At 38.8% G+C, this 27352-nt stretch overlaps 1 protein-coding gene across 5 annotated transcripts in view; it reads right to left on the reverse strand.

Annotated features, from left to right (window-relative positions):
- usp34 (ubiquitin specific peptidase 34) overlaps window positions 1-24629 on the reverse strand; it is a 60409-nt gene extending 35780 nt beyond the window's left edge. For 4 of the 5 annotated variants that reach the window (XM_063475713.1, XM_063475709.1, XM_063475711.1 and 1 more), the window contains exons 1-12: window positions 24295-24629; window positions 13570-13660; window positions 8683-9244; window positions 8151-8201; window positions 4853-5002; window positions 4408-4475; window positions 2489-2681; window positions 1990-2051; window positions 1746-1827; window positions 1552-1644; window positions 900-1025; window positions 655-784 (exon numbers count right to left, since the gene is read on the reverse strand). In XM_063475713.1, coding sequence (XP_063331783.1) covers window positions 655-784; window positions 900-1025; window positions 1552-1644; window positions 1746-1827; window positions 1990-2051; window positions 2489-2681; window positions 4408-4475; window positions 4853-5002; window positions 8151-8201; window positions 8683-9244; window positions 13570-13660; window positions 24295-24337 — 1651 coding nt within the window. In that variant the 5' untranslated portion in view covers window positions 24338-24629. The remainder of the gene's footprint in view (window positions 1-654; window positions 785-899; window positions 1026-1551; window positions 1645-1745; window positions 1828-1989; window positions 2052-2488; window positions 2682-4407; window positions 4476-4852; window positions 5003-8150; window positions 8202-8682; window positions 9245-13569; window positions 13661-24294) is intronic. The other variant, XM_063475712.1, reaches the window with a different exon arrangement.
- Between the last annotated feature and the right edge of the window lie 2723 nt (window positions 24630-27352).

Consider the following 27352-nt stretch of genomic DNA (forward strand, 5'->3'; position numbering starts at 1 on the left):
TAATGCATCAACAGTCTGAAAGTGGAATTGACCTTAAGGTCTAATGAAGATTCAGGAATTTATTGTGTAAAAACACAACTCATCCTAAAGTCATAACCAAACTGTACATATATAGAGGAACGGTAACTAATGATGAAGATGCAAATATCTGGAAATCACACTGCAGATATCTGCAACTTAACTGTAGATATTGCTAATGGAAATCTGCAGACACGCGGCAAAAATGATGTCAGCTGTCCTAGAAACACATTATCAATTATCCCGACAGGTGCGACTGAGTATATAATAATTTTAGCCACTTTTGAATGAAATTAAAAACTTGTTTCTTGCTTTTCTTTAAATCAAGTGCCAGAAAATCTCTTGGGTTGTGGAACATTTTGCATTTTGGAAGACATTTTATCCTAAAATTATCGTTAATGAAGAAGGCAGGTCCAGTTATAAAACCAGAAATTAAAAACTACATTTCTGGTAAACAGCCAGTCCCACAGCCAACCCTTCTAATATAAAACATGTTATCTTTAAACTAAAGCTCAGATACTGACGTGGTAAGAAAAAGCCTCAAAAATATTATACTGTTTTTTGGTGGTTTGTTTTTGTTGTTTTTTTTGTTTTTTTTAAATAACAGGCTTCGTACTGAAATGCAAGCACGCTGACCTTTCTTGTTGCCCATGGGGATGTTGGTGTTAAGCAGGGAGGCGAAGGAGCTTTGTTTGGAGAGCTGGGCTTTTGCTGCCAAGGCATTATTCCAGAGGGCCTTAATCAGCATAGAGGCCAAGTACAGTGTCTGTCCGGGGAGAGTGGGGAAACACAGAAGCAATTCATCATAGGGACGTCACAACCACTTAAAGACAATGTTGGTGAAACTGTGCCCAGTGCTTCAACTTCAGAATGTTTTGTACCTGCTCGGTGTGAGTGCTCGGATGCAGGCCTGATACCAGGTTGAGGACATGACGGAGAGGCACAGGATCGAGGTTTTTAATGAGAGACGGGAAAAGGTCGTGGATGTAGCGGCTGCAATGTTTTAACTGATTTTTAAAAGCAAAAGAAAAAAACAAAACAAAGAAGTTGTTATTGTTGTTAAACACAAAACACCAACAATCTCATCAACTCATCGCAAAATACTGAAGGGAACATACTAATTCACCTTAAGTGTTTCCATGATTTCATCACAGTACAGTTATTATATATAATACAGGCTAAATATAATATTGCATTAAATCACAGAAGAATTTGAACTATTTAAAGTTAATGAAAGAATAAATAAAAAATCAGATCAAGTTCCCATTTCATCTGCAGATGAAAAATGGCTTCTTTGCCAATTCTGACATTCACAGCAATGTATGTTAATGTGCAGTGTCCCTGTTAAATGCATAAACCATTTAGTGCCATATACACCCTACTTTTTAAAAGTTTTGTTCCCAGTGCTTCTGACACAGAAAAATCCACCAATACAGAAATACCAGCACCGATCACTCGGTAAGACTGATGTTTGACTCTGCAGGCTGCCCCATGATGGAGTGGAATAAAGCTGTACCGTGTCTCTCGTTTTACCTGAGCTGCAGCCCAGATACAGTCTATGTGCTGTGTGCTGAGCCGGCCCTCTGCAGCCAAGAAGTTCAGGATCACTTGGCACTGTTTAATGATCTACAAAACACACATACACAAATGTAAACGTGCAAAACTGGGGGAAAAATGTTCTCCAGAATAGTTTTTTCATTTTTCATTACTGGATCCAAAAGTCTCACCTCAATGTGCAAATTTGGGCCAAATATGTGCTCCACTACATTGTTGTGGATCAGCCAGTCGGCTAGTTCCTTTGCTATGGACCTGAAAGAAAAAAGCAGAATCATAATACACTGTGTGAACCATTTTATTTTATTTATTTATTTATTTGTTTATTTTTAGCCCAAACTGGTTTAAAATAGTACCACATCCTTCCTGTTTGCTTGCATTTGTGGACAGGCGTCTCTTTTCTTTACAGTAACTTACGTTTCTGTGTCAGACACCAGGGACTCGTTGTTACACACATCGTTGAAGGTGTGGAGCTGATTCTGAAGAAACACAAACATGCCCCGCAATAAGTGAAGGAATGAAGCACAACCTGTCAAATTAATAACTGCAGCACCACTGGCTCATAACTGTTATTTAACCATCTAGTGGACAGCATAGATAATAGATGTTTGTTTTTGATGTTATTTCCCTCAATTAGGAGTATACTTAGTGAAAGTATTCTCAATTTTAGCACTTAAACAGTTTGTTTTTTTTAAACCTGGGCTGCATTTACTTATGTTCTTTCACCAAAAGAGGAAATTTACAGATACACTACAATTCATCCCTCTATTTCCCACCAAATAATACAGACATCTCCAATTGCTTAAATATTTTTGTGGAAAGTCTCATTTTGAAAAAAGGTCCACAGAAAACTAGAATCAGCCAGACCTACATGAGGGTGTGAGAATGATTTAAATCTGTTTGGAGTCCGACTCACTGTGATTTGGCTAAGTCCGGCCAATCTCATCGTGAGAGTGGGTGACATGAAATATTTGAAGGCAAGATCCAGGCTCTCCTTATCAAAGCACAGTGCACTGTCCAGTGGTTCCTTCACCGTGCTCCACATCAGGTCTGCCATATTGCGTGCTGCACTCTGTCGCAGCTCCTGGTCCGACAGCTTACACAGATACCTGCAGACGCATCCGACTGACAGATAAGCTACTGACAAAAACTTATGTTTAATACGCTCCCCAAGGGTTGTACAGTATTGTCAGCACTATTTGCGTATTATTTAAAAAACCCACAGTATTTGTGACCACTCCCCCTCCTACAAGTAGGAACTACATTGTACAAACTGCCCCCTCTCGTCAGATCTTTGAAATTCACCAATCATTACTTCTGAGAGGAAAAACAAAGTACCTTTAGGGTACTATTAAAAACAAACTTGTCAGCATCCCAAAGCTAGAAAAAAAAGTTTCATAAATCCTCCTCTTTTTAGAGGAGGATTTATGAAACATCCAAGTTCCATTTTGAAGAAGAACTCTCACTTAAGGTTGGCTGTTTTGAATCAGACTTTTGTAGGCGTACGCTATAATTTTCCAATAAACAACTGTGCTGCTGACTCATTTACTCTCCACTCTGGGATGGCTGCGTTTGTGGTTTTTAGAGGTGTAGCTTGGAGACAGTTGCTACTAAAGTACTTTGTGTTCATTTAAATAAAAAAAGAAATCTTTAAATAGAATGGAAAGTTACCATGATGTGAAAACTGTCCTAATTTTGGTTTTTGGTGGGGGTTTGGGTTTTTGTTAATGTACCTTTTTATCTTTTAATTGTTATCATGTGAAACCACTTCCCTACTGTTTGCATGTGTTCCTTATGGTTGTGCTAATCAATCATTTTTATAGAGGTATACAGCACAGTCTGCAAGGCAGAGCTTAAAATATTCAAACATCTTTACAAACATTAGCATGCCAACCTACTCACAATAACAATACTAACACACTGATAATCTAGTAAATATCAAATACTGTGTTCACTATGGAAGTTTAATTAGCAAAATCCTAATTGAAGTACACTGAATGCAACATTACTACATTTGCAGATTTTTATTTGTATACTATACCATTAGGAAAAATATTGACTTGTTAAAGCTGGCTCCAATTTTTCACTCTTTGGTACAGAAAATGTTACCAAAGAGTTAACTAGGTAAAGTTGTATTTATTATTATTATTATTATTATTATTATTATTATTATTATTATTATTATTATTATTATTATTTTATTTTTTTTTATTTTTTTTATTTATTTATTTATTTATTTTTTAAATACAGTAGTTACTTTATTTAGTTACCAAGATACTCAGACAAAAGAGGCAATACGGTAGCAGAGCATCAGTCTGCCTACATCACATGCACTGCCAGCACTCTGCCTCCTCTTGGGTCACGTGAAGAGACACTGACTGGAAGTCTGGCAACTGTTGCTATGGCGACAAAGGCTCTTCCTAGCAACAAATGTATGGCACTTTAACAAGAAGAGAAGAGGGTGCGCTGCCTGACTGAGACAAATGGCGAGCTCTGATGCAGAATCAACAACGTCTGGCTTCCTTGATATAAATAATAGCAAATCTTGACTTCTTCAGCTGGGAAACAAAGCTGGACACTGAATCTAATATTCAGAGCTTTGCAGACAAGATTAAAAATCTGACAGTACACAAGAATACTGCAGTAAGGGTGTTAGTGACTGTCTTCAGGTTCAGAAAGTGTGGTGTTCAACAACATGGCAGCTCCTCAGGCACTTACAGGTGTTTTAACCTGCACCTGAAAGCAAGTGCAACTGCTGAGAATCACCTGTCTCTGGCTGAGGAAGATGCTCTATGTTGTTACATGTTTAAAGCCAAGAATTGTGTGTAAACTCACCGTATCACATGGGTCCGGAACGGTATGATGTGTTGCATGACGGCAGGAATGTGCAACCATATTCGGATCTGTGGGCAAGATCAAATACAATATGCGAATAATTAAACTTTTTTTTTTTTTAAGTATAAATTTCAGCTGAGAGTCTGTCTTGCATCTTAAACAGAAGTTCATGTTCAAAGTTGTGCGTTATATTTATTACAGGGACACTATAAAGAAAAAAAAGGCAGCTAGCCAAAATATCTTCAGTATTTGCCTCCAAAAAACTCCAAACAGATTAACAATCTCATCTTAAATTTAGCAATTATCAAATTTAAACCAATCACAATTTACTGCTGTTACTACTATTATCTAAGTTGTTTTTAACATACTAATTCGTATGAGAATTGGTCCTGCTAAACTGTGGTTTTTTTAAATAACAGCAGCGGTTTAGATTGATAGCACTCACATTAGAAACTATGGTGATGAAGGCGTGGGCGATAGGGAAGGGGAGGCTCTCTGGAGTGCCAAACTCGAAGCACTCCTTCATCAGGGAGAGGCCGTGTTTCCCACAGAACAGGCAGACATAGCGCAGCAGATGCAAAGGTACCTCCACATCCTGGACAAGAGTAGAGCAGGTTTACAAACGTTCATCCACTGAGAAGCTCATTTACCTTTTTTTCCTTTTTGTGTGTGTAATCTGAGCTAGCCCTGTCAACTGTGATGAAGTGCTTTTGCAACATAAGACAAAGCTGTTGGATGCATAAAGACAGGGCAAAATGACTTTAAAGAAGCATCTTCTATTCTAAAGAATATTGGGGGGGGGGGGGGAGACGAGTGCATCTTATCTACCTTCACTGGTTTTGTTTCTAACTGAAGGTTCTTTGTGACTTAAAGACGACTGTGTGGTAAAAGTATACTGCTGTGCCAAACTCAGTATACTGTCAACTTGAGACTGAAAATAGTGAATTAAAATAAAGCGTGTAAACACTTATTTCTTATAGGTATGAGTTACTTTTGCTAATAAAAACCAGAAAAGTCATTAGTTTCCAGATTTCCAGCTCAGGATTTTTTCATAAAAATGTGTTCTTCAGGCCATCTTAAACCCTCTGCTCCCCTAAGCTTAATAAAAACTTTATCATAGTGGCAAGGTGAACAAAGATAATCCAGGGACACATTACTTCTCTCTGGGGCACTGTAACATCATCTACAGGAATTCACAGCACAAGTTCCCAGAACAGCTTTAGTTTCATGTTGACAGTACAGAGCTAACACATGAGCTCATTTACAATGTTTACAACCCTTACAATGCTCATTTCAGAAAACAAAGAGCTTCAACAGGACCCGTGACCAATAAAATTCTGTTACCATGCATTTTATGAAGCTTAGAAATTCTCTTAATAATGTAAGCACATGTACGAAAAAGTGTACAACACTTAGCTAAACAAAAATGTAACCCCCCAAGGACTACCAAAACAGTGACATGACCACTGTGAGTCATCTGGTAGGAAACAGAAAGAAGGTAAGGACCAGTGTTACATGGTTAACAGTAACTGTACTTTAAAACTCAGTGTGTGGGGACTGTAAACCAATCAAAGATGGCATTCTCTCAGAGACAAAAGTAAGCCTAGCCCTAACCTTACCTATGTAACATCTACATATCAGAGTAATTGTATTTATATGGTCACTCAGTTAGCAGCATCTTATCTACAAACCATTCTGGGCACTCTAAGGGACAGATGAGACAGCTGTTTTCAACATGTGATGGTCATGATATTTACTTCACAGTAGGATATAAATATCAACTTGAGATGTTACTTGTATACATACATTTCTTCCTACGGTTATCTATGCAGCGATGAGAAATCTGATCTGCTGCTGCCAATTTTCCAAACTACATTTAGAATAGTCACGTGAGCTGACCCTCTGAAATCTGCTTTTGGAGGAAGTAGAATAACACTTAAGCAATTTTCTTCCAGGTCCCACACATTAGACTGGACACCTTTTATTACTCTTTTTCTGTTTAAAAAATATATATATATCATAATAATGCCCACTTGGAAGTGCTATAATTCAACCACATCAATCGAAATTCAAGAGCGAGAGAAACAAAATTCCACCACAATCGACAAGAAAAGATGTGACAATAAAACTGACTCTCTTCACCAGACGTGACACTGTCACGGCATATACATGTTGTTCCCTAGGGGTGGGTTTTGATTATTGATTTATCGATTAAAATTGATTCTAGCTTGGATAACGTGATATCGATTCATTAAAATCCTGAATCGATTTTTTAATATAAATTTATTTTGCCCGAAATGCCAGAATCTCAGGTTAAACCTCACAAATTTTCAACAACCACCAAACAGCTAAAACAGTAAATGAGAGCAGGTACACGGATTCTGCACAAAGACATAAACACAAAGCGCGGACCCGCCGACGGATCAGAATCAGTGAGATGTCGCCTTTCTCACCCGACGGCACGGACACGGTCGGGGCTGAAAGCCGACGGCTCACTGATTCTGATGTTACGGCGGGTCCGCGCTTTGTGTTTATGCCCTTTTTGCGCTAGATTCTGAAGCTGCAGGTTTTATCTCTCTCTAAACAATATTGACTGAACCAGCAGCAAAAGAAGATCCAAACTACACTTCACATAAACATCGTCATGAATTCCCTCTTACTTTTGCGGTTTTCCTTCCAACACGATTAAAAAAAAAATTTAAAAAATCACACTTCATGCACAGCAATCTCTCTCAGTATACTTCAAGAACAGTTTCTCGTCTAAAAATCCGTGTTCTGCATTATACGCTTGCTTGTTACGCACAAGTCTACCGTTGTTTACAGCGCTGTCGGCCGCAGTTTTTTTCCCTTTTACTTACTTCCGAAAAGAAAGCCTCATTTCTGCCGTTCAATAGGCTGCTGAACAAATTTAAACTTTTTAAAATTATGCAAAATTGCAAAACACTTAGCTATGTCTCTAATAAAACCTCTGCAACTTTGCTCTGCTTCACTTCAGCAGCATCAGCTAATGTTCATATGTTGATTAATGGTTTTCTTTCGTTTTTGATCTACTGCAGAATATTTTTATAAAATCCCAGGCCAGGAAAATAACCTTCACGTTTTTCTGTGTTTTATCCTCAGTTACTTTGACACAAAGGCATCTGCTGTGATGCTTACACCTTTGATAAAGTCTGGCGAGTGTCAGCTTTCTTTTTATAGATATAAAAATATGGAAATGTACTGATGCATGATTTGAATTATAATATTTCTGACTGTCTGAGGCAAAATTTCCCCGATTCAAATCGAATCGAATCATGGATCGAATAGATTCGGGACCTTGTGAATCGGAATCTAATCGATTCTAGAAATCAGTGACGATACCCAGCCCTATTATTCCTATCTTACAGCTATTCCCAACCCAAGGCCTACATCTACCATCACCCCTGCCACCCTCCCTCTAATGCCCTGGATGCACCACAGCTGTCAGGTTTGGAAGTAGAAGGTGTGTATGCAGCTTTAATCAAAGAGTTTCAGGATGGAACAAATGACAGAGGCAAAACTGCCACAAGAACATGACAGCATGACAAGACTAAGTACAATTTAATCATTTTGAGGATAACAGCTGTCAGAACAGCTTGTAAGTCTGATAATTTTCCCCCCTGTGGGAGGATCCAGTTAATTAACAGGAAACAACTTGTAACTAATTTAAAAAAAACTATGAAAACATTTGGTTCAGTGCAATAAGGATAAAGTGTATTTCTTACATTCATGTCACAGAAGGAGCCGAGGATGTTGCTTTCATGAGCCGATATGTCCTGAAATTTAAAAAAAAAAAAAAAAAAAAAAAAAACAGACCAGGAAATCCCAGTGTTGGGAGACAAGTGTAAGACCAAAATGAGTTTTAACCTAAAATGTAGAAGATCGGTAAATACAAGTTTCTTAATCACAGCCCACACTTGTCACAATCAAAGCATTTTTTAAGGTGCTTAAGGAGAAGAATGTGTTTGGCACTGCCACCAGAGAAAAGAAAATGCATCTGTGTTCACATCATATAATCTCACATAATCTAAGAAGAAGAAAAAAAACTAGGCAAAACACAGCCTTAAGAGCAAAACAATGTAAACTGCATAAATAGATATGGAATGGCCTAACGGCCACATATAATGTGGTGATAAAGCCAGAAGGTATTTGCTAAATGTGTCAGCCAATAACTAAACAGTTTACAGTAGAGAAAGAGGAAACCTTGACCACTGTGGGTGTGTTGATGTGTCAGGTGTGTTATCCGAGACTCCTCACCTCTATGGTGGGATGTGTGTTGTGTTTGTAAGCTGTGTAGAGGGGGAACTGGATCTGGAAGATCTTGGCTGCACATAGCAACAGTTTCTCCCTCTCCTCCGTGCTCCAGGAGCTGAAGGGATCTTGACTGTCCTGGTTACTTTCAATGCCACATGCCACATCGTCACCACTCCTGGATTCAATGCTGGCATCCCCAGATCCAAGAACATCTACTTGAGATTCAGCAGACTGGTTCTGGCCCTGATCCTGGGGCTGGGGCTTGTTCTGGTTTAGGTCTGGCGTATCAGCATCCTCTTCAGCAGAGTCTCTTTCCACATTCACAGGCTCGTCTTCACCAGGTGAGTGTGGCTGGGGGAGGGTGACAGGTGCGGTTTCACCTCCACTCCATTCAGACCCCACCCCCTCTGCCCCAGATACGCCTCTTTTGTGAGTGTGGTCCTCAACGCTGAAGAGTCTCTCTCTCAGGCTGCTGATCTGAGCAATGACCAGATTGATGAGGGCATAGACTAGCTGGTTAAAAACTTCCAAATGCTTGTACTCCTTGAAGCAGCAGAGACATTGCCTGGATACAAAAAAAAAAAAAAAGCACACACAAAAAAAAAAGAAGAAGCGATAAACACAAAGGAATCAGAAGCTTAAAGAGTGCTCAGAGGATTGAGATACCTTGTAGTATATTAAAAATGAACAACAAGTTTAGAAGTGTGAGGCCTTTAGTTACATTCCTCATGTTATTTTGTAATACCACTGTTTTTCTGCTATTGTATAAGAGAGGTGAAGTGTGAAAGTAAAGAAGAAAAACAATTTAACCAAAATATTTAATGTATTTGTTTATCTCTTTATCTCTGTGTCATTTGGCAATTTTGTAATCATTTATGGATGCGCTAGATTTTCTTCAGTCGCTGGCTGTCACAGTGTAAGTATGAAAGGGGAGGAGGAGCAGAGCATACCGTGCTCATAACTCATAGCACCAAATACTTCCAAATAAATGCCTTAATTCATTTAAAACCAAAGATGGGCAGAGGACTCCCAATTACAAAACAGTTATCCTACTGGAAAAACAAAATGCTCTGGTAGACACCATCAGTAGCAAAAAAAGAAAACTCTTTATTATGAGGACTTTACAAAAGTGAGCAAGAAAAAAGCAGTGGGAATGAAGAAAAAATAGCAACCAAAAAAAACAAAACTTATGCTATGGAGCCTGACCAGTGACATAAACAAATAACCATAAATCATTAAAAAAAAAAAAAAAAAAAAAAAAAAAAGAAGAAAGAAAGAAAGAAAGAAAAGTGTTGGGTGCAAGAAAAAAAGCCACTGTTGAAAGAAACCAAGTCTATAAAATCCCAGTAAAATAAATTTAAGTTTGTGGTTCAACATGACAAACTGTGGAGAAGTTCCAGGGTTATGAATACTTTTTTTGTGTGTGTGTCCTGTCCAGCACTGTAGCAATGAGAACTAGAAAGTGCATTTTCTGAAGAAACTGCAGTGTGAATGCTTGAATCTGAATGTATGCACTGAAATGAATTAATTGCTGAATTTTGAGTTAAAAATTTTGAATGAGATGAAAAATACAGAAATTTGCAACTGAAAACAAAAGTGCTGAACTGCTAAAAGCTGACATCCACACAGAAGAAGTTGGAAAAGAGCTGAAAATGTTTTAAATGTAAATTAGAAAAACCTTAGAAATGAGAAAAGAAAATTTAGAGTCAGAAAACATCTGAATGAATATTAAAAGTTCATATTCTTTGAATCACTGAATGATTAAATTGTGATCCCTCCACTTGAATCCACACAGTTTAAAAAGTTTAAATGCGTGAGCTTTGAAAGACACGGTGTTGGAAAGAGAACAATGATGGCGACGTTTTGAGGGTAAAATGATGGCTGTAGAGCAAACACTGTGGACACAGCAGCAGTTGAAAGAGAAGTGTTTAAGATGAATCTTGGCAGAGTGAGGGACAGAGCTCGTTAGGCAGGCAGGTGTGAGCCTGGTTGCTATAGTGACTGCACCCAATGGCTCCATACACGTCCACAGACATGCATCTCACTTTTGCTGCTTAAAATGAACAGAAAAGTCAGACCCAAACAAATCCTTCCCAAATGAAAAGTACAAGTCATATTGACAAAATTCTTTCACTGTGAGCGACAGCAATGTCTAGTCTACCGAATTCTCAGTTTTCATTCCTGTGGAGTTTATTATATGGACGTGGTGACAGTTTAAAGACACCATGCTCTTCTGATTTTCAAAGGAACTTTCTGAGCCATTTTAACATTGGAGTCTATGGAGGAGTTGGAGGGAGGACGCTGTGCATTGGTGACATTTATGAAAGAACCATAACATCTATTACAATAGTAAACACATTGGATGAAAGAGGACAGCGATGGCTACGTTTTGAGGGTAAAATCATACCTGTAGAGCAAACGCTGCGGACACAACAGCAGTTTTCAGAAAAGATTTTAAGATTAATTCCCCGTCTCCTCTCACTCTAGCAGTTGAGCTGTCTCACTCTAGCCCCAACATTCCGTCCCATACACACCCATTATAAACTCTGAAACAGCTGAAAAAAAGGATGAAACTTAAACTGGAACTGAAGAAAAAGTATAATAGATATTGAAAAGATAAATACAAGTTGAATAGTTGAATGTCTTGTCTTCATTTTAAAGTTTGAATGGTGGCTCTATGTCAACGTATGTGGAAGTAGTAGGAGTTTAAAAATGAGTAAGTTGAATGAGGATTTGAATGGTCTCCCCATTGAAATACATGGGAAATTTTTGTTGAAAAAAGTTGAATAAAATTTAAAATATAAACGTTAAAAATGAGAAAAATAGAAGCAGTCATGTCCTAAAGAAGAGGAATCTAACGGTGTTTGAATGGTTTTTCTAAGTTGAACGGTTTTGAAGGAGTAGGACTTCAAAAAACGTACGGAAGATGATATAAAAATAATAATAAAGATTACAACAACAATACTGTGAATGCTTTTACAAGCATTCACACTAATTATTGTCTGAAGACCAATGCCTTTCTGAAGTAGACCATCACAGCTTTTGCTATACTGATCCACTTGATTCTCATATTTTATTTCAGCCTTTACTATTATTACTTTTTTTTTCTCCCCCCATTTTGAGTTATAACAATCAGAACAGACAGGACCGGGGGACAGGAAAGAGAAAGAAAGAGGTTGGGAAAACACTTAATAGAAGGAGACGGGAAGAAAAATAGAGGAGAAGAGGGATAGAGAAAGAGAAGACAATGAAAATCTGTTTGATCACCAGCTGAGAGAAGAAGAAAAAAGGCAAAAAGAGGACAACAGTGTTGGGAAACCACAGCAACAACCAATATAAGCATCAGTAACAGTAAATAATAAATCTTGAAGGAGCAGCATAAAGTACTAATAATGCATGATGTTTAGAGGGCAGCCAACCAAGACAGTGTGTGTCTGTGAGTACCTGTTTGAACACTTGTGTTACATCTGTGACTATGAGTGCGCTTATGTTCAGAAGATTTCTCCATGCAAGTATTTTCTAATGGTGACCCTGCAACTGCCTCTGTGTGCACACCACCATCGAGTCACTAAGCTCCTGGACCAGGCACCCAGAAATATTCTGCTTAGGTGGTGGACAGGTGTCTGTCCCCCTCAGGGAAGATCTTTAACTAAGCAGGTAGCTGAAATCCTTCGATTAGATTCTCCTCAAACAAGTGTAATGACTGTCATGTTACATTACATTAGGATAGAAGGAAGTTCAACTTTAAATTTCTTAACAAATTCTAGAAAAAAAAAGTACTTGTGAGTGGAAATAAACTGTATGGAAGTAAAAAGTAATAATTGAAGTATGAAGTAAAAGTATTGATTTATCAGGAAGTCTGCTATTTTAACTCTAGAAAGACTAAAGAATTACTCAGAGAATGGCGCAAATCAGAAAAGAAAAGACTGTTGTTGGTAGTGTTGGATGAATGATTTACCAACTCTGGGATGTTCAGGTCAATCGCCAAATATAAAAACATTCAGACCAAAAGCAAATGATAAACTACAGTCCTTCTATATAAGGCACTTTTGTCATCAGCTGACTTTGACCATCACCCAAATTAGACCGTGTTCTTCTCTCACAAAAGAGGAATGCTTCTCTTTGGAAATAAAAGTTTTCAGAAGACCATGTTTTGAATATTTATTTATCTAAGTGAAGGTTATCAGAGAATGGAGCTACAGATTTATTACAGCAAAGTTATTTTGATACCTGAGACACCAAACCAAAGGCTTCCATTCCTCTACCGCTTCACCGCCTTGCTCAAAAGCAGCTGAACTATGATTGCTGTTCTTCAACATGACTGAATACATGGGTATTCAAACCTGCAGCAGGCATATAACTGGAGGCTATGTAAAGAAAAACTCGAATAAAAATAAGCTTTTTTTTTCTTCAGGGTATTTTAAGCGAGTTGTATAACTTGCCATTACCTGCTATTCTTAAAAGAGATATATCTATATCTATCTATCTATCTATATATATATATATAGATATATATATACACACACACAAACAGCTTCTCAAATAAAAACGTTAGTATTTAAATGACTTTATCACTGGCATGGAGCTGCAGCCTCTCCTCTCTGACGCACACACACACTTATTCAAAAGCCTTGTTTGTTAATTGTTTACAGTAATAAAGCATAAATCTACAAATACGTTGCAATGGGCCAAAAAGTCTCTGACCCACAGTGTAAGAAAAATACTACGCTGAAAACCAACAAGAAAAATTCAGCAGCTAGTGAAGGGATTCAATTTCAGATATTTTAATCTTAACAAAAAAAAAAAAACACCACACACACAAACACAATGAAGAAAAGCAGAACCATGATGATTGATTTTCTGAAGCCTACATATGCAGGCAGCACTGACCTCTGAGTCCAGGAGCTGATGTAGCCCAGCACTCGGAGCGCATGTTCCTTCTTCAGCTGAAAGCTTCCTTCACTGCTGTCTGCATCTGATACTGAGGAGAAACAGTACAGAATACTTATCAGAGAACAGCTAGACAATTCCCTTAGATTTACTACAATCAGAATCCAACCAATGTAGGATTTTTGAGGACGATACCAAGAGCAAAAAGAAAAAAGAAAAAAAGCAAGATATCAGCTGACATTTTAGTTTTCCTTTCAGACACACAAAGCATAATCAGAATCAGAATACTTTGATCCCTGGGGGAAATTCTTTCTTAAACATAAACACATATGCCAAACATTTGTTATTGAAGTTACTTATGAGTCATTAATATGATATGACAACGCAGTATAAGAATACCGTTTTACTGTCACAACAAGCCGCAGACGCTTTGCTGACTCTTCTCTAATTAGCAGTCACCTTTTTTTCTCTCTTGCTCTTGGCGAAGGCGGTCGCACTTTTTTTTCCTCCTCCTCTCCTCTCCCTTAGCTTCCCTGCTTAGCCTCTTGTGTCCTTGTCTAGTCTCGTGTTGTTTGTATTACTTTTCCCTGGAACACTCTCTCACAGTCTGTTCTCTAAAACCTAAAAGAGGAATTATGGATTTGATCAACTGGTCTCTGAATGCAATTGACACCCCCTTCTCAACGAGAAGTCTGGGCTCGGGTGAGCCTGAGTGCTGAAGATATCTACCTATTCGGAACCATGATAACAGGGTTCTTGCTGATCGGAGCTGGCTTGGCCCTGGCTTATCGAAGAATTAAGGAAGCGGAACCGGCTGTTCAAACCCCCACAAGGCTGCCCGCTGGGATTGAAACGATGGGACGAGGCGTGAGTTTCTCGAAATGGGTCATTGAGCGCAGCACGGATGAGATCTTGGAGAACCGCACGGCTGCCGTGAATACTCAGAACAAGACCTCTGAGTGCAAACTGATTACATCTGGAGGGGCTCGCTCGGAATAACACCTCTGGGCACAAATTGATCACATCTTGGGAAGCGCACTGCGGTCGTGAGTTCTCAGAACCTGCTCTTTGACCACAAGAATGACAACATCACGGAACGTAAGTTTGGATAACATCATAGAAAGCTCAAGGCTCTCCAACGGGAGATTGAGAGACCAGTGTTGGACTGTTAGAACAGCTTTGAAATTCTTATGAGTTGTTCGCACTAAAGTAAAAACCATCATCATTTCATGCGGAGACCCCTTCGGCGCCAGCTATGGGCTCAAGGCTGGAGCTGAACAACAACACCCAGATAACGACTGTGTTGAGACTGTTCTTCCCATTCTATGCAAGGCCACCTGGGTTGGCTGGAAGACTGTTTACTTAGCCTGGCAGGGCGAAGGACACTGTCTCAGCTGAACTCTGGACACACACACACGCACACAGACACATATATACACATGCAGATATACACTCATCCCCCCTCCCTCCTCCAAACGCCTTCGACGCTTATTCCCTTCCGATGCTGACGGTGGATCATGGAGCCTGGATGTACTGTCTACATTGGATGTCTCTCACCCTTTACCCACCCCTGTTGCTTGTCATGTGTTTCTTTGGTGTATTAAGAGTTTTTTTTCCATGTGCTATGTGCAGAGGTGTTTTTTTCTGTTCTCAAACTGATCTCCCTGTTGGAGCTCAGTCTGGGGCGAGTTATTTTTTTCTCCTTATCTTTCCTCATGTTGTGCTTTTCCATGTTATACCCCTCTGACCTGTCTTCCCCATGTGATGTTTGTGTAATGTATGTATGGTCGGATGGGTAAGACGGCGCTGGCACGGCTGGCAGCCTTAACCCAATTTCCCTCGGGATGAATAAAGTATAATCAATCAATCATTCACCAAAAGGAAAGTTTTAGTATGCCATGTGGTGGACATCATTAATAACATATTTGAAGGATGTTTCTCCCATCTTTTCTTTATTTTTCCATTTAGTAGTTGTTATAAATACTGATATAGATATATCAGCAAATATCATCTAAACACATTATCATTCACATTTTCCATTTCCACATGAAAACTTGATTAAACAACGACACTTTTTAATACAATGATGTTTAAATCAAAGCAGCAGAGGCTGAAATACCCCGGTTCACAATCGTGGGATCCTCAAAGTAAAATGTAAAACTTAGCACCAAGTCTCCAACATCACAAATGTTATGTGCCAATGTATGAACACACTGTTGATGGATGCTACCATAATATTTTTGCTGACTTGATAAAACACCTACAGAGCACAAAAAGACAATAGTGAAGTTTCCCCACACTGACTTTGTTGGTCTTCTTGATATTAGCTTAAAAAGGATTCTATCAGATTTGGAGTCCAGATTGAAACATGTTAAACACTGGCACCATTCTTTGACAGACTGTGTCTAAAGTTTCTGTCCTTGTATTCGTCTTCTTCAGTTCCACCCAGCTCAGGGGATTCAAGTGTCTTCTGCTGAATTGCTGACCTCCTTTGGCAGCCAAAACAGACAGAACACAAAAAGTGTCAACAATAAGAGTTTAATAACCCATCTCAGCAGGACTTCTCAATCAACCTGAAGTGAATGTTCTCAGCTCTGTATGTGAACAGAAACTCCTCAGAGGCTTCAGGAACAAGATCGAGCCCGCACTATTTCGACGTGGCTGCTTTCCTTTAGCTGGGATGAGGGATGCTGCTTTCAGCTCAGCATGGATATAGATATAAAGCAGGAGGACACCTGCACTGTGTGATCACACTCCTCAGCTCAGCAGTGACTAACATTCAGTCACACTGGAAGCATTTTAACACGAATGTTCCAGCTGTGACACTATAACACATGCATTTTCAACTAAAATGTATTTTTGAAAGGAAACAGAGGTTAAATGCAAGTGATGGTGGGGGGCAAAACAAGATGTGAAGTACTTAGACTGTTCAAAAGGTGAAGTCTGGTGAAGTCTGTACATGGTGTTGAACATGCATTTCACAACTAGCTCAAAGCTCCAAGCATGATTTCTTCTCTTATCATCTTGGACTACGACTCGTTAGGTATTCAGGCTGGAACCGTGGAGATTATTCATGATGAGAATCTCCCACTCCACTACTTGAGATCTGGTGACCATTTGAGTACAGTGAACTCCTTGTCATAAAGGGATAAACATGGTTGGCAACAATACTCAGCTAGGCTGTGACATTAAGGCTACATTCACACTGCAGGTCTTAATGCTCAATTCCGATTTTTTGATCAAATCCAATTTTTTTGTCTGCTTGTTCATACTACAAATAAAATGTGACAGCAAACGCGCTCTAGTGTGAACCCTCAAAGCAGCCCGCATGCACAAAAGAAGACGTCACACACAACGCGCTCCGTTTAGACCCAGAGCAAACAGTATTGTTTGACTGATGGCCCTTAATATGAAGACTTGTTTTGGACTTTACGTTTCCCAATTTTGCTTTAAGTTATAAAGTTATTTTGTTATTTACATATGGCCTAACAACTACTATACTACTACTACTATCCTTATTGCTGTTTTAGAGAGGAGCGGTGCGTCAAAGGATAGTAGCAGATTTCTGTCAGAATCTGCAGATGATACAGTACAAATAAAATGTTCACGTTTCTCCAACGCCGTCTTCCCAACAGTTTCACTAACATCTACACTGGATGGCCAGGAAGCATTCACGATGTCTCCTCGGGCGCTTCTCCTGCGCTGATAATTGGCGTCTGTCTTGTGTCAGTGACATAAAAGACAGATTTAATGGGACATGGCCATTCAAACAGCAGTCGCTTTCTAAAACATCAGATATGTATCGGATTCAGTACCGCATACGAAAGTGACCCAGGTCGGATTTGAAAATATCGTATTTGTGCTGTTCACACTGTCATACCGTGATCGGATATGGGTCAAAAAAGTCAGCTTTGATGTGCTTTTGCCTGCAGTGTGAACGTAGCCTTAAACAATGCTCACTTCGTACAAAAATGATCACCGACGTCATTACAGTCACTGGATATTTTCTCTTTTTCAGGCCACTCTCGGAAAACTCAGCCCAATCTATGTGGTGCCAACAACCATGCCAAATTTAATAATATAGTGAATAAAATATTGTGTTAACAATAAAACCTTTACCTTTGTTCCTCGGTATATGTAGCTGATATTTTCAAAGATAAGTGTTTCAAGTTAAAGTTAAAATAAATTGGGTATATTCAGCCTTGATATTGGCAGGATGTCCCCCAGTGTATCTCTTTTTATCTCTCTTCTTGTGCAGTTCTTCTGCTCTGTGTGTTACACAACACAACTAGCAATTACTGTTATACCTAGTGGATAACGTTACATTAATCTTATGCAGCATCACCATATCTCCACCCTATCTACTCACCACTCAAAATGTAGAAGTGAAACTTATAAAGTTTGTTAACAATAATCATGGAGAAGCTAACCCTGGCCATCAGCGACATACCAATACAGCATCCCAACAAGGGCTGTGCGATATGACCAAAATCTCATATCCCGATATAAGACATCTATTGTCCCGATAACGATATAAATCACAAAAATTTAACATTTTCTGTAAATTCTGTGAATCTTGGGTAGCTCGACTTGCGTGAAGTGTTTCCAGCTGGGTGTCGTGTACCTGGAGTCGAGTGTTTTAACCGATGCATGAAACGATACATTTTTAGACGTAAGTTGTAACGGCCGCCGTTTCTTTGTGAGTATTTATTACACGGCATGCTGCGGGGAAAAGCCTGTTCTAACGTTTGAGTCTAAGGTTTATTTTTTAGCACCTGATGGCTCTTTTTTGCTTTTCATCCGTAAATATTCTGCATACTCTTTCACGTGATTCAGTTTATTTTGAAAAGTCTCAACAGGATCTTGAGCTTTATTGTGAAAGGTTTATGTAGAAAATAATCAAGCGGACACGCGGTGGTTTTACCGTCGTTGTTGCTAACGACAACGCAGAAAAACAGGCGCTTGTCCGTCTGTAGTGTGGTTATATTAAATATAAGAGAAAGAGAGAACTTTAAGAAATTATTATAGCCACTACAGTGACCATCAAAACGATGAAAAAATATTGCCGTAAACAGTTTATTTTGCGACACCACGAAACAAACGATAGCGTAAAATGAAACGATAGACGTTTTTATATCGTCATCCGATATATATCGTTATATCGAACAGCCCTAATCCCAACAATGATAAAGATGCTTTGGTAACCTAGCAACAATAAAAGACAGATGCTCTTTTTTGAAAAACTGCTCTCTGTGGTCACAGACCCTTTGCTTGTTTATTAGAAATTAATCAATACTGCCATACACTGGAATAAACCATGTAACTATGACTTCTTTTTAGCAGTATAGCCCAATCCTAGGTTAGAGTATATGACTGTGAGTTAAGAATTTGTGTGGTTCAGAATTTGGATGTAAACATTTGCTTTCCATTTTACAGAGAGGTAGAGATAAACAAAAGCAATACTGGTGGCTTCTTAAAATCACGCACACTGTAAGTGCCGCCTTGTCCTATGGCCCTACGAGGCGGTAGGACAAACTGCGAGCACACTTCCTTCTGCATCTTCAATGTGAATAAGACAATTTTGTTGAGTTTCCTACCTACTTTCTTGAACCATTTTGTTCAATACTACCATTACTACTTAGAGCTTTCATCTAAAAGGCAAAGTGTCCAAAAAATATATTTTTTTAAGAAACCACACAGATTAGTTGTGTAAAGAAACATCAGTTAAATAAAGATCTGTGCAGTAAAGTGAGTTTCTATTTCTCTCTCACACATACACATTGATGCAAATCTTAGGTCAAAGGTCACCCACAGTCACAGCACATGGATCTGCCCGTCTGCCCGAGCTGACAGCACCCTGCTGGCGAACCATCCATCTCACCCCTACATAATGTTCACACTAGTTTGTATCAGTTAGGTTGTAAAATCTTCTCCCCCCCCCCCCCTCAATTCCCTATAATAAACCAAAAAAAAAAAAAGTTCAGCAGTTGCCATGGTGAAGTGGTGAAAGGCCAGCATCAGCAGTAATCTGTTTAAACCATGTGGAAGTATATGGCGTATCAACACGCAGCAAATATTAACCTTCATTTAACTTCAATACAAGAATAAAATGTGAGACTTCTTAAAAGAAGTTAAATCCACCAAACCCTTTGTTAGCCAAGTAAAACAGGCTCAATACTTTAACTATACGTTTATATGCATAGCCACCCTCGAAAAGGCCCGTTTTAATCCAGAACTGTGATGTATTACAGTAGCATTGTGGTTTAGGTGCAGAAAGCCAGGTACTTTATCTACACTGGTAATGCACAGCTTTAGTCTGCACAAAATCACCAGCCAATTGTATTCACACACAGCTGGAGTTTAAAACTATGAGCCACTGCCAACATTAACATAACATTAGCTTACTGATCTTAGCTGAACAGCACAAGGTTCTATACTAAATTACAAAGCTAAAAGCTACAATACAGTGAATTATAGAAATGGGATCAACTGCAGCAGGCAAAACCTACATGTACTAAATGTCCATGGAACACAGCAGTTTGATGAGATTTTAAAGTAATTATCAGAAAATTGTGAAAGCTGATGTTTGTTTGTTTTTTAATATTCCCGAGAATAATCAAACTTCTTGTTATGATAAGGTTATGGTTTCAATTCTTAATATCCCTCCTTTCACTAGTATTGAACCTTAAGAGATGTGTGAACATCTAACTTCTTTGTTTACGAAATTGCACAAATTAGAGCCAATATGTTCCTCCTCTGCTTTGACTCTTCATAAAGTGTGAACTGCTCTGCCGCTTTTAGCAGTCTGAGCCTGTTTCTCTCATTGGTAAAGAAAATTATAACTTAGCTTAAGCCAGCTTCTTGTCCCAGTCTCACTGATGCACTTCCACCTTTCCTTTGTAAAAGCTCTGGGAAACTACTGGAACAAATATTAAAACTATTATTAACACCAGTCTCATTTCTGGAATTGTGCCTGCTTACTTTAAACAAGCTGTGATGCAACCTTTCATTATACAAAACAAATATGGATCCTTCTGTTGTCTCTAGTTTTAGACCTATTCAAAACTGGCACCAGAAGCATCTAAGGTTTTAGAGAAAGACATACCTTTTAAAGATTCAACTCCCCTAAACCACTGATGAACTGTCTAAAGGTTATCAAAGCATGATGGCCTTAGTGTTTTTTCTGGCTCTTAAATCAGAATAATAGTGATATGTTCTTACCTTCTATTTATCGTTTAATTAATTAAACCGTGTGGCATTTTCTGCCTTATATAGCACTCTGTAAAACTATTGTTTTAAAAAATTTACCTATAAATAAAATTGGATTGAATAAACTGGAAGTGAAGGGAGATGCAGAAATTGTAGTGACTCCAATCATTTGTCATATCTGTATTTTTACGGTAACATTTTTAAGACAATAGTGCATTTCCAGCTTTTGGGGAATGGTCTGGGTTTAGCCCTTTCCTGTTTCAACATAACAATGTCCCCAAAGGCAAGTCCACAAAGAGCAGTTTTTCTTACTTTGCTGTATAAGAGTGTATAGTTCGACCCCAGCAAGCACCTTTGGGATCGAATGAAAATGCAACCTCTGACTAGTATCTGTTCTTTAACTCGCACATTAAGGAAATATCTAGTATTACATTGTGTTCTTTCATTTGTGCAATATTGCTAAAATTACAAACATCCTAAAAAACTAATCCATGTGACTTCTTCACATTAACAGGCTGTTCTGAAGCCCCGAGAATACTGACAGGGTCTAGAAATAGATCACATAATACCTTCTCTTCACTAACTCCCTATTTAATCCACAATTGAATTTAAAATCCGTAAAAACATATAAAGTCATAAATGATCATGAACCATCATATCTTTAAGATGTCTTGGTATCATATGATCCCAATGGAGCATGTTGCTCCCAGACTGCAGGCTTACATGTAATTCTCACATTTTCCAAAAGTTAGAAAAATAAAAAGGCACCTAGTTGTTGCCCTGATTTTTGAGGCTGCTAAGACACAGACGCAAAGTAAATTTTGGTATCACTGTTGTAATTTTCAAAAGTCTATTTATACTTCTCTAGACTAAACCACAATTCTGAAGTTTTCACACTAAAACAGCAAGATCTCTGTTTTAGGGGTCCTAGTGTGGCCAATAGACATATACACTGCTGTGATACACCTTGAAACCTAACAATTATATGAGTAAACCATTTGTGGATTTTAGTGCCTCATTTAACAGCAAAATAAACAACATGTGCTTTGGTTCCTCAATATGTAAGTATCTGACTTCTTTACCAGACGCCCACAGCAACTTTGAAAACACCTCTTTAACCACCATCCTGAACACACAAAACTCAGGTTATGTTCCCAGTTCAAAACTGTTCAACCTCTACTCATCAATGCAAATTTGCAATTTGGTTTGATCACTGACAATGAAACACCTTACAGGTTTCAAATGGCACGTTTGGGAGACTGCTGTGAGAAGAGCAGCCTGGTCCTTAAAACTTATAAAACCAATGAACTGATCGAAGACTGGGAAAAGGAACAGGAAGTATAGCCCACCTGCCACTTCACATATGTGGCAAAGTAGTAGAGACTGAAGTTCCTTGGATTTAACTTGCCCAAACCCTTGACTTGGACATTCAACACCCAAAGCCTGGTCAAAAAAGTCCAAAGACTATTTTTCCTAAAATATCTGAAACAAGCACAGCTCTCTGAAAAACTTCGGCTAGCATTCAATAGAACCACGACCGACAGCATCCTTACAAACTGGATCACGCTGTGATACAGAGTCTGCACAGCTGCCAAGCTGAAGCCTCTACACAGTGTAATGAAGACTGCAAAGCATGTGATGGGGTTGAATGCTGGAACTCCCAAAACTAGAAGACATTTACATCAACCATCTGTGGAAGAAGGCTGGAAGCATCATGTCAGTCACTTCACACATCCTCTATTTGATCTTTTGCCATCAGGTAAACGATGCAGAGCAATAATATCCCATACAAACAGACTGAGGAACAGCTTTTTCCTGACCAGCTGTGGCCTTCGCCAACCCCCAATACACTACAATAACTTGCACTGCCAAGAATTTTAAGGACTATCCTTATATATATTCATATATATTCTCATCTTAATCTGGAGTAATAATCTATTATTATTCATTTATTATTGTTTTTTTCCGATAGGCTCTCTTTTGCGGGATGCCAGTCTATATTGAATTTATTTGCATAACCACAATAAAGTTTACTCTGTTCTATTCTATGAATGCAGTAAAAGGTCTGCCTGTGCTGTAATATACTGTAGTATATTTCTAAAAGTCTCCCTAAAAAGGAGTTTTTCCTGGCTATTATTCTGCTGTTGTGACAGCATTCAATTGTCACTCATGTCTGTAGTGTTTTCACTTTGAGTAATACTCTGCACAGCCTGAACAGCCAGTACTGTCACAGCTAAACCCTAAATATTTGGAAACACACACCGTAAAGTCTTCTTCTTCGAGAGATGACAACTTGTCAAAAGGAAGTTCTCTACATTATCTTCTGTTCCAATTTAAATATGATGTAGTACGCCACCCCGCAGTCTGTCTGTAAAAGGAGCTGTCGCCAGAGCCTCCAGCAGGAGCTTTCAATTCACAGACAAGTTTATGGAACAAGGGAAAACCGCTAACAGTCCGTCTATTAATTTATGTAAAGACTTTGATAAATGATCGACTTTGTGTTAAAAATCGTTTTCCGTTGAGTTTCGGACACCCGTAAAGTGCAGCAAGGCCCGGTTAGCAAGCCTAGATTAACGGCTAAGTTTTTAGCAATAAAAGCAACCTTGTATTTATGTTTGCTTTGCTTAAGCTGACGTTAGCCGTGAGGGTGACATGGAGTCCCGTGGCAAGACAAGAATTACCAACAAAACAAAGAAGAAGTTAAGCTAGTGTGCTAAAGACATTAGTAGAGAACAAATAAGCAAGCTATCGAGGATTAACGACGTGCTATATGCCAAAATATGCGCCTCGATGCAGCCGTTAATTTTGGGGGGGCTAGCTTAGTTGCGGCTAGCTTAGAGTAACATTTTATAGACTTGGCCAAAACACACATAAGAAATACACATGTTCCTCTTCGTGTCAGTACTATTAACCATGGGCGTGTTGGGGAGAAGCAGGCCCATTCAGAACTCTGAATGTGGCCGTCTGCAAAACAATGGGTGGCAGCGGAGTGGACAGCTAGCAGACTGACCTGACAAACACATCAAACAAAGTCAGCCTGCTCGCTAGCTACACTAGCTAACTTCCAAACCCGAGCAACGCGCTTTTTAACAATATCGACATCTTTCAAAATATCTTATGTACTCCCTGTCCAACAGATCTGAAGTATTTTAACACAAGGCTGTAATGTCATGCAGAAATCCGACTGAATTAATTAGATATTTGAAGCTAGAGTTTTGTGAGCAGTGTTTGACGGGCCCAAAACTGACTGCCAATGTGAAAGAGAAAATGGCATTTGTATTTATACCAAAGCAACGCTGTATCACATGAAAATACTACTGCAAAATAAGCTGCTGAAATCTCATTGTTTCCAGTGTCTTATGGCTGGATGCAAAGGACAGCTAACCAAGAAAGCACACAAAGTTACATTTAGTTAGCCACCAAGCTAACATGCTTCCATCAAGCTTCAGTGGACAGCGATGCTAACACCAAGCAGCTAGTTCAGCTTTACGTAAATGACACGATTTGTTTACTTACTTTCATTTAAAACCTCCACCAGCTCGGCGCAGTTTTCACACATTGTTCATGAAGCGGCAAACTAAGTACACCAACTCAAACCATTGCACTGGAAACAGTTGTTGGCTGGCAGTTAGTTGTTTTGAGGATAAAAGGGCCCACTGGAAGGAGTAATTGGTGAAGGTTATTCCACTAAATAAAACCAGGAGGAGCAGCGAAGTGTAGAACGAGATTTGCATCCAAACGAATTTGATGTACACCAAAAATAAAGAGGCACTGTAAGGAAGAGATCGAGTCAGTCTCCAATCTGTGCGATACTTGAGAGCGCAGGCAGAGCAGCCATGTTGGAAAAGGAGGGGGGGCGACACAGCATGGAGATCATTCGGGACTTTACGTCCTCTCTCCACCTCCAGTTCGTTTTTCTTCGGCTGTCTCGCGATAACTTTCAAATGAGGTAATATTCACAACCTCTAATCACAATCTCAAGGGCAAATGGAGCGAAAACAGCATATTTCCACAAAATATGAATAGTTGGCCCCTCTTTTTAGACAAACACACTTTGTGTTTCTATATTGTTATAATTTAGGGAAAAATATTTATTAAAATGTTCCTCTGTTTAAAAATTCAAATACCTTTTAATTCATTACGTTAGTTCATAGTAGGTTTGGTTACTTTAGTTGAATTGAATTATTAATGTATTCAGTTCAAAGAGCAGAACATCACACTGTTCGAGCAGTGTCTGCATGTGCTCTGTGCATTTATTCTACTACATTTGTGCATACTACTGTATACATATTGTCTGATATTACAGGTTTTTCTGCACTGATATTTAAATGTATGTTTATGAAATCACCTCAAAAACCTGGGCAACACTGTAAGTTAAAAATGTCCTTGTTTTTGACAGAAAAGCACGTTTATTGTTGTTTTCTTTATAATGACATTAAATGGATCCGAAATATTCTAAATTATTAATGTAATCATTAATCATCAATCATTCATGACTTGTAATGGAATATATATGTATATATAGGTTTACAAAGAACCATTTTCAGCATCAATGCTGCGTTCCAAAGGCACATTATGTTTATCATGTTAAAAGCTAACTGATCACTGGAAAAAATCTTTTCTGGCATGTCTGCACATGGTCAACTATCCAAAGAAGTGGTGAAAAGGGAAGACCAGGCAGGGTGGAGTGGGTGGAGATGAGTATCGGGGTAATTTGTGACAAAAATATAGCAGCAGGACCTGCTATGATGTATGGTTTCGAGACAGTGGTACCAACAAAAAGACAGGAGGCCGAGTTGGAGGTGGTCGAGTTAAAAATGTACAGATTTTCATTGGGAGCGAACAGGATAGACAGGATTAAAAATTAGTACATCATCCGACTAGGCAAGGCTGAAATGGTTTCAGCATGTGCAGAACTGGGATAGTGGATATTTGGGGGGAAAGATAGTAAATACAGAGCTGTCAGATAGGTGGAAAAGGGGAGGGAGGACCTCACATGTCTTTGTTGGGTTGGTGTGACAGAAGAGGATTATAGGGATAAGCTGAGATGGAAGGAGATTTTAGTTGGTCTCAGCTGTGTCCACCCCAAAAGGAAGCAGCTGGAAAAAGGAAGGTGATAATCTTGCTAACCCAAACCTTGATACTTTTGCAGCACAACTTTTATAGCAGAACCTATTATGCTCATCTCCAGCAATATATTTGTATGTGTGACCCTACTATAGTAGCTTTGCATTGATTCACAGCTAAAAAAAAAAATCCTTATTTATATTGTACTGGGCCTTGGGGCAGCTGTTTTAACTTCCTTCCACCTCCGTTTAATCCAACTTTCTTCAGATTGGTTGACCATCCAAACACCTGCTACAGCCAGAGATGTATATTTTAGATGAACATATAAGGATTTCCCCCTGTATACAAATCCAAAAGTAGAAGAAAAAACAACCTGAAACAGAGAACTTGTTTTTAAAAAAGAACTTGGGTGAGCAAGGCCATGTGGCCAGAATGCAGTAGGCCTGGGTTTGAGTCTGACCCGTGGCCCTTTAATACATGTCTCCCCCCTCTCTTTCCCCAATTTCCTGTCTATCATCACTGTCTCTACCAATAAAAAAAATCTTTTAAAAAAAGAACAAACTTGTACATAGGCTGACCAAATTATTTAACAAGAATATTAGAGCAGCACTTAGCAAACACAGCCAATCTCATTGGAAAATCTTTTATACCTACACTGATATGGAGTGAGTAATGCGCTAAGAACAAAAAAATGCTACATCGTTTGATGAAAATGATCAATCTACAAAGTGCTGCTTCAAAGACACCTACAAAATCAAAGTGAAAAAGTATGTGGGTAGCTGGTCCATTTTGCAGAAATTTCATTGCGGCAACTCAAAGTAATGCTCTGCAGTTTGTATGCCTGCCATGAAAACATTGGAGAATGTGCCCATCTGCTCCCTGAGGAGCTCCTGGACAGTCTTGAGGTGCAGCCTGGTGGCATCATATGTGTGTATGGAAACATAACATCCCACATGTGTTGTATAGAATTTAGATCAGGCGTGTGTGGGGCCCAGTCATGCTAGGATGCCAGAGTTGACTCAGTGTTGCTCCTGCTGTTAATTTCATTAACAGCAAAGCAACTGAAACTGATCATCAACCCCCTCTGCTACCTAACTGACCAGATCAATATTTTAAAAAAAAATGAATTTAGTTAATTTGGTGCTATACTCAATTAAAAAGTGGTCCTTTTTTGCGCAGTGTATATCACAGGAGTCAAGTATAATTTATCCATTTTAAAATGTATAACAAAACTTGTTATTACTCATTCTGTAGTATCAAAGAAGTGCTATATTTGGATAAATGTGCAAGTAGATTTAGTTCAACATCTTCAATGTTTCATCTATGCGTGCTGCAAATAACTGACTGGGGAACCACAGTGGCTTTTTAAGTCTAGTGATTATTCACTTAAAAACTGCATCTCATCTGACATATCAGTAGCACCTCAAGCTTATCTAAACTTTTAGGTCCTTAAGGTTAGGCTTACAGAAAGAAGAGAATCATACAGAATGTTTTGTAAAAATAGCCA

Source organism: Pelmatolapia mariae, linkage group LG6 (genome assembly GCF_036321145.2).
Source record: "Pelmatolapia mariae isolate MD_Pm_ZW linkage group LG6, Pm_UMD_F_2, whole genome shotgun sequence".
In the NCBI taxonomy this organism is placed as follows: domain Eukaryota; kingdom Metazoa; phylum Chordata; class Actinopteri; order Cichliformes; family Cichlidae; genus Pelmatolapia; species Pelmatolapia mariae.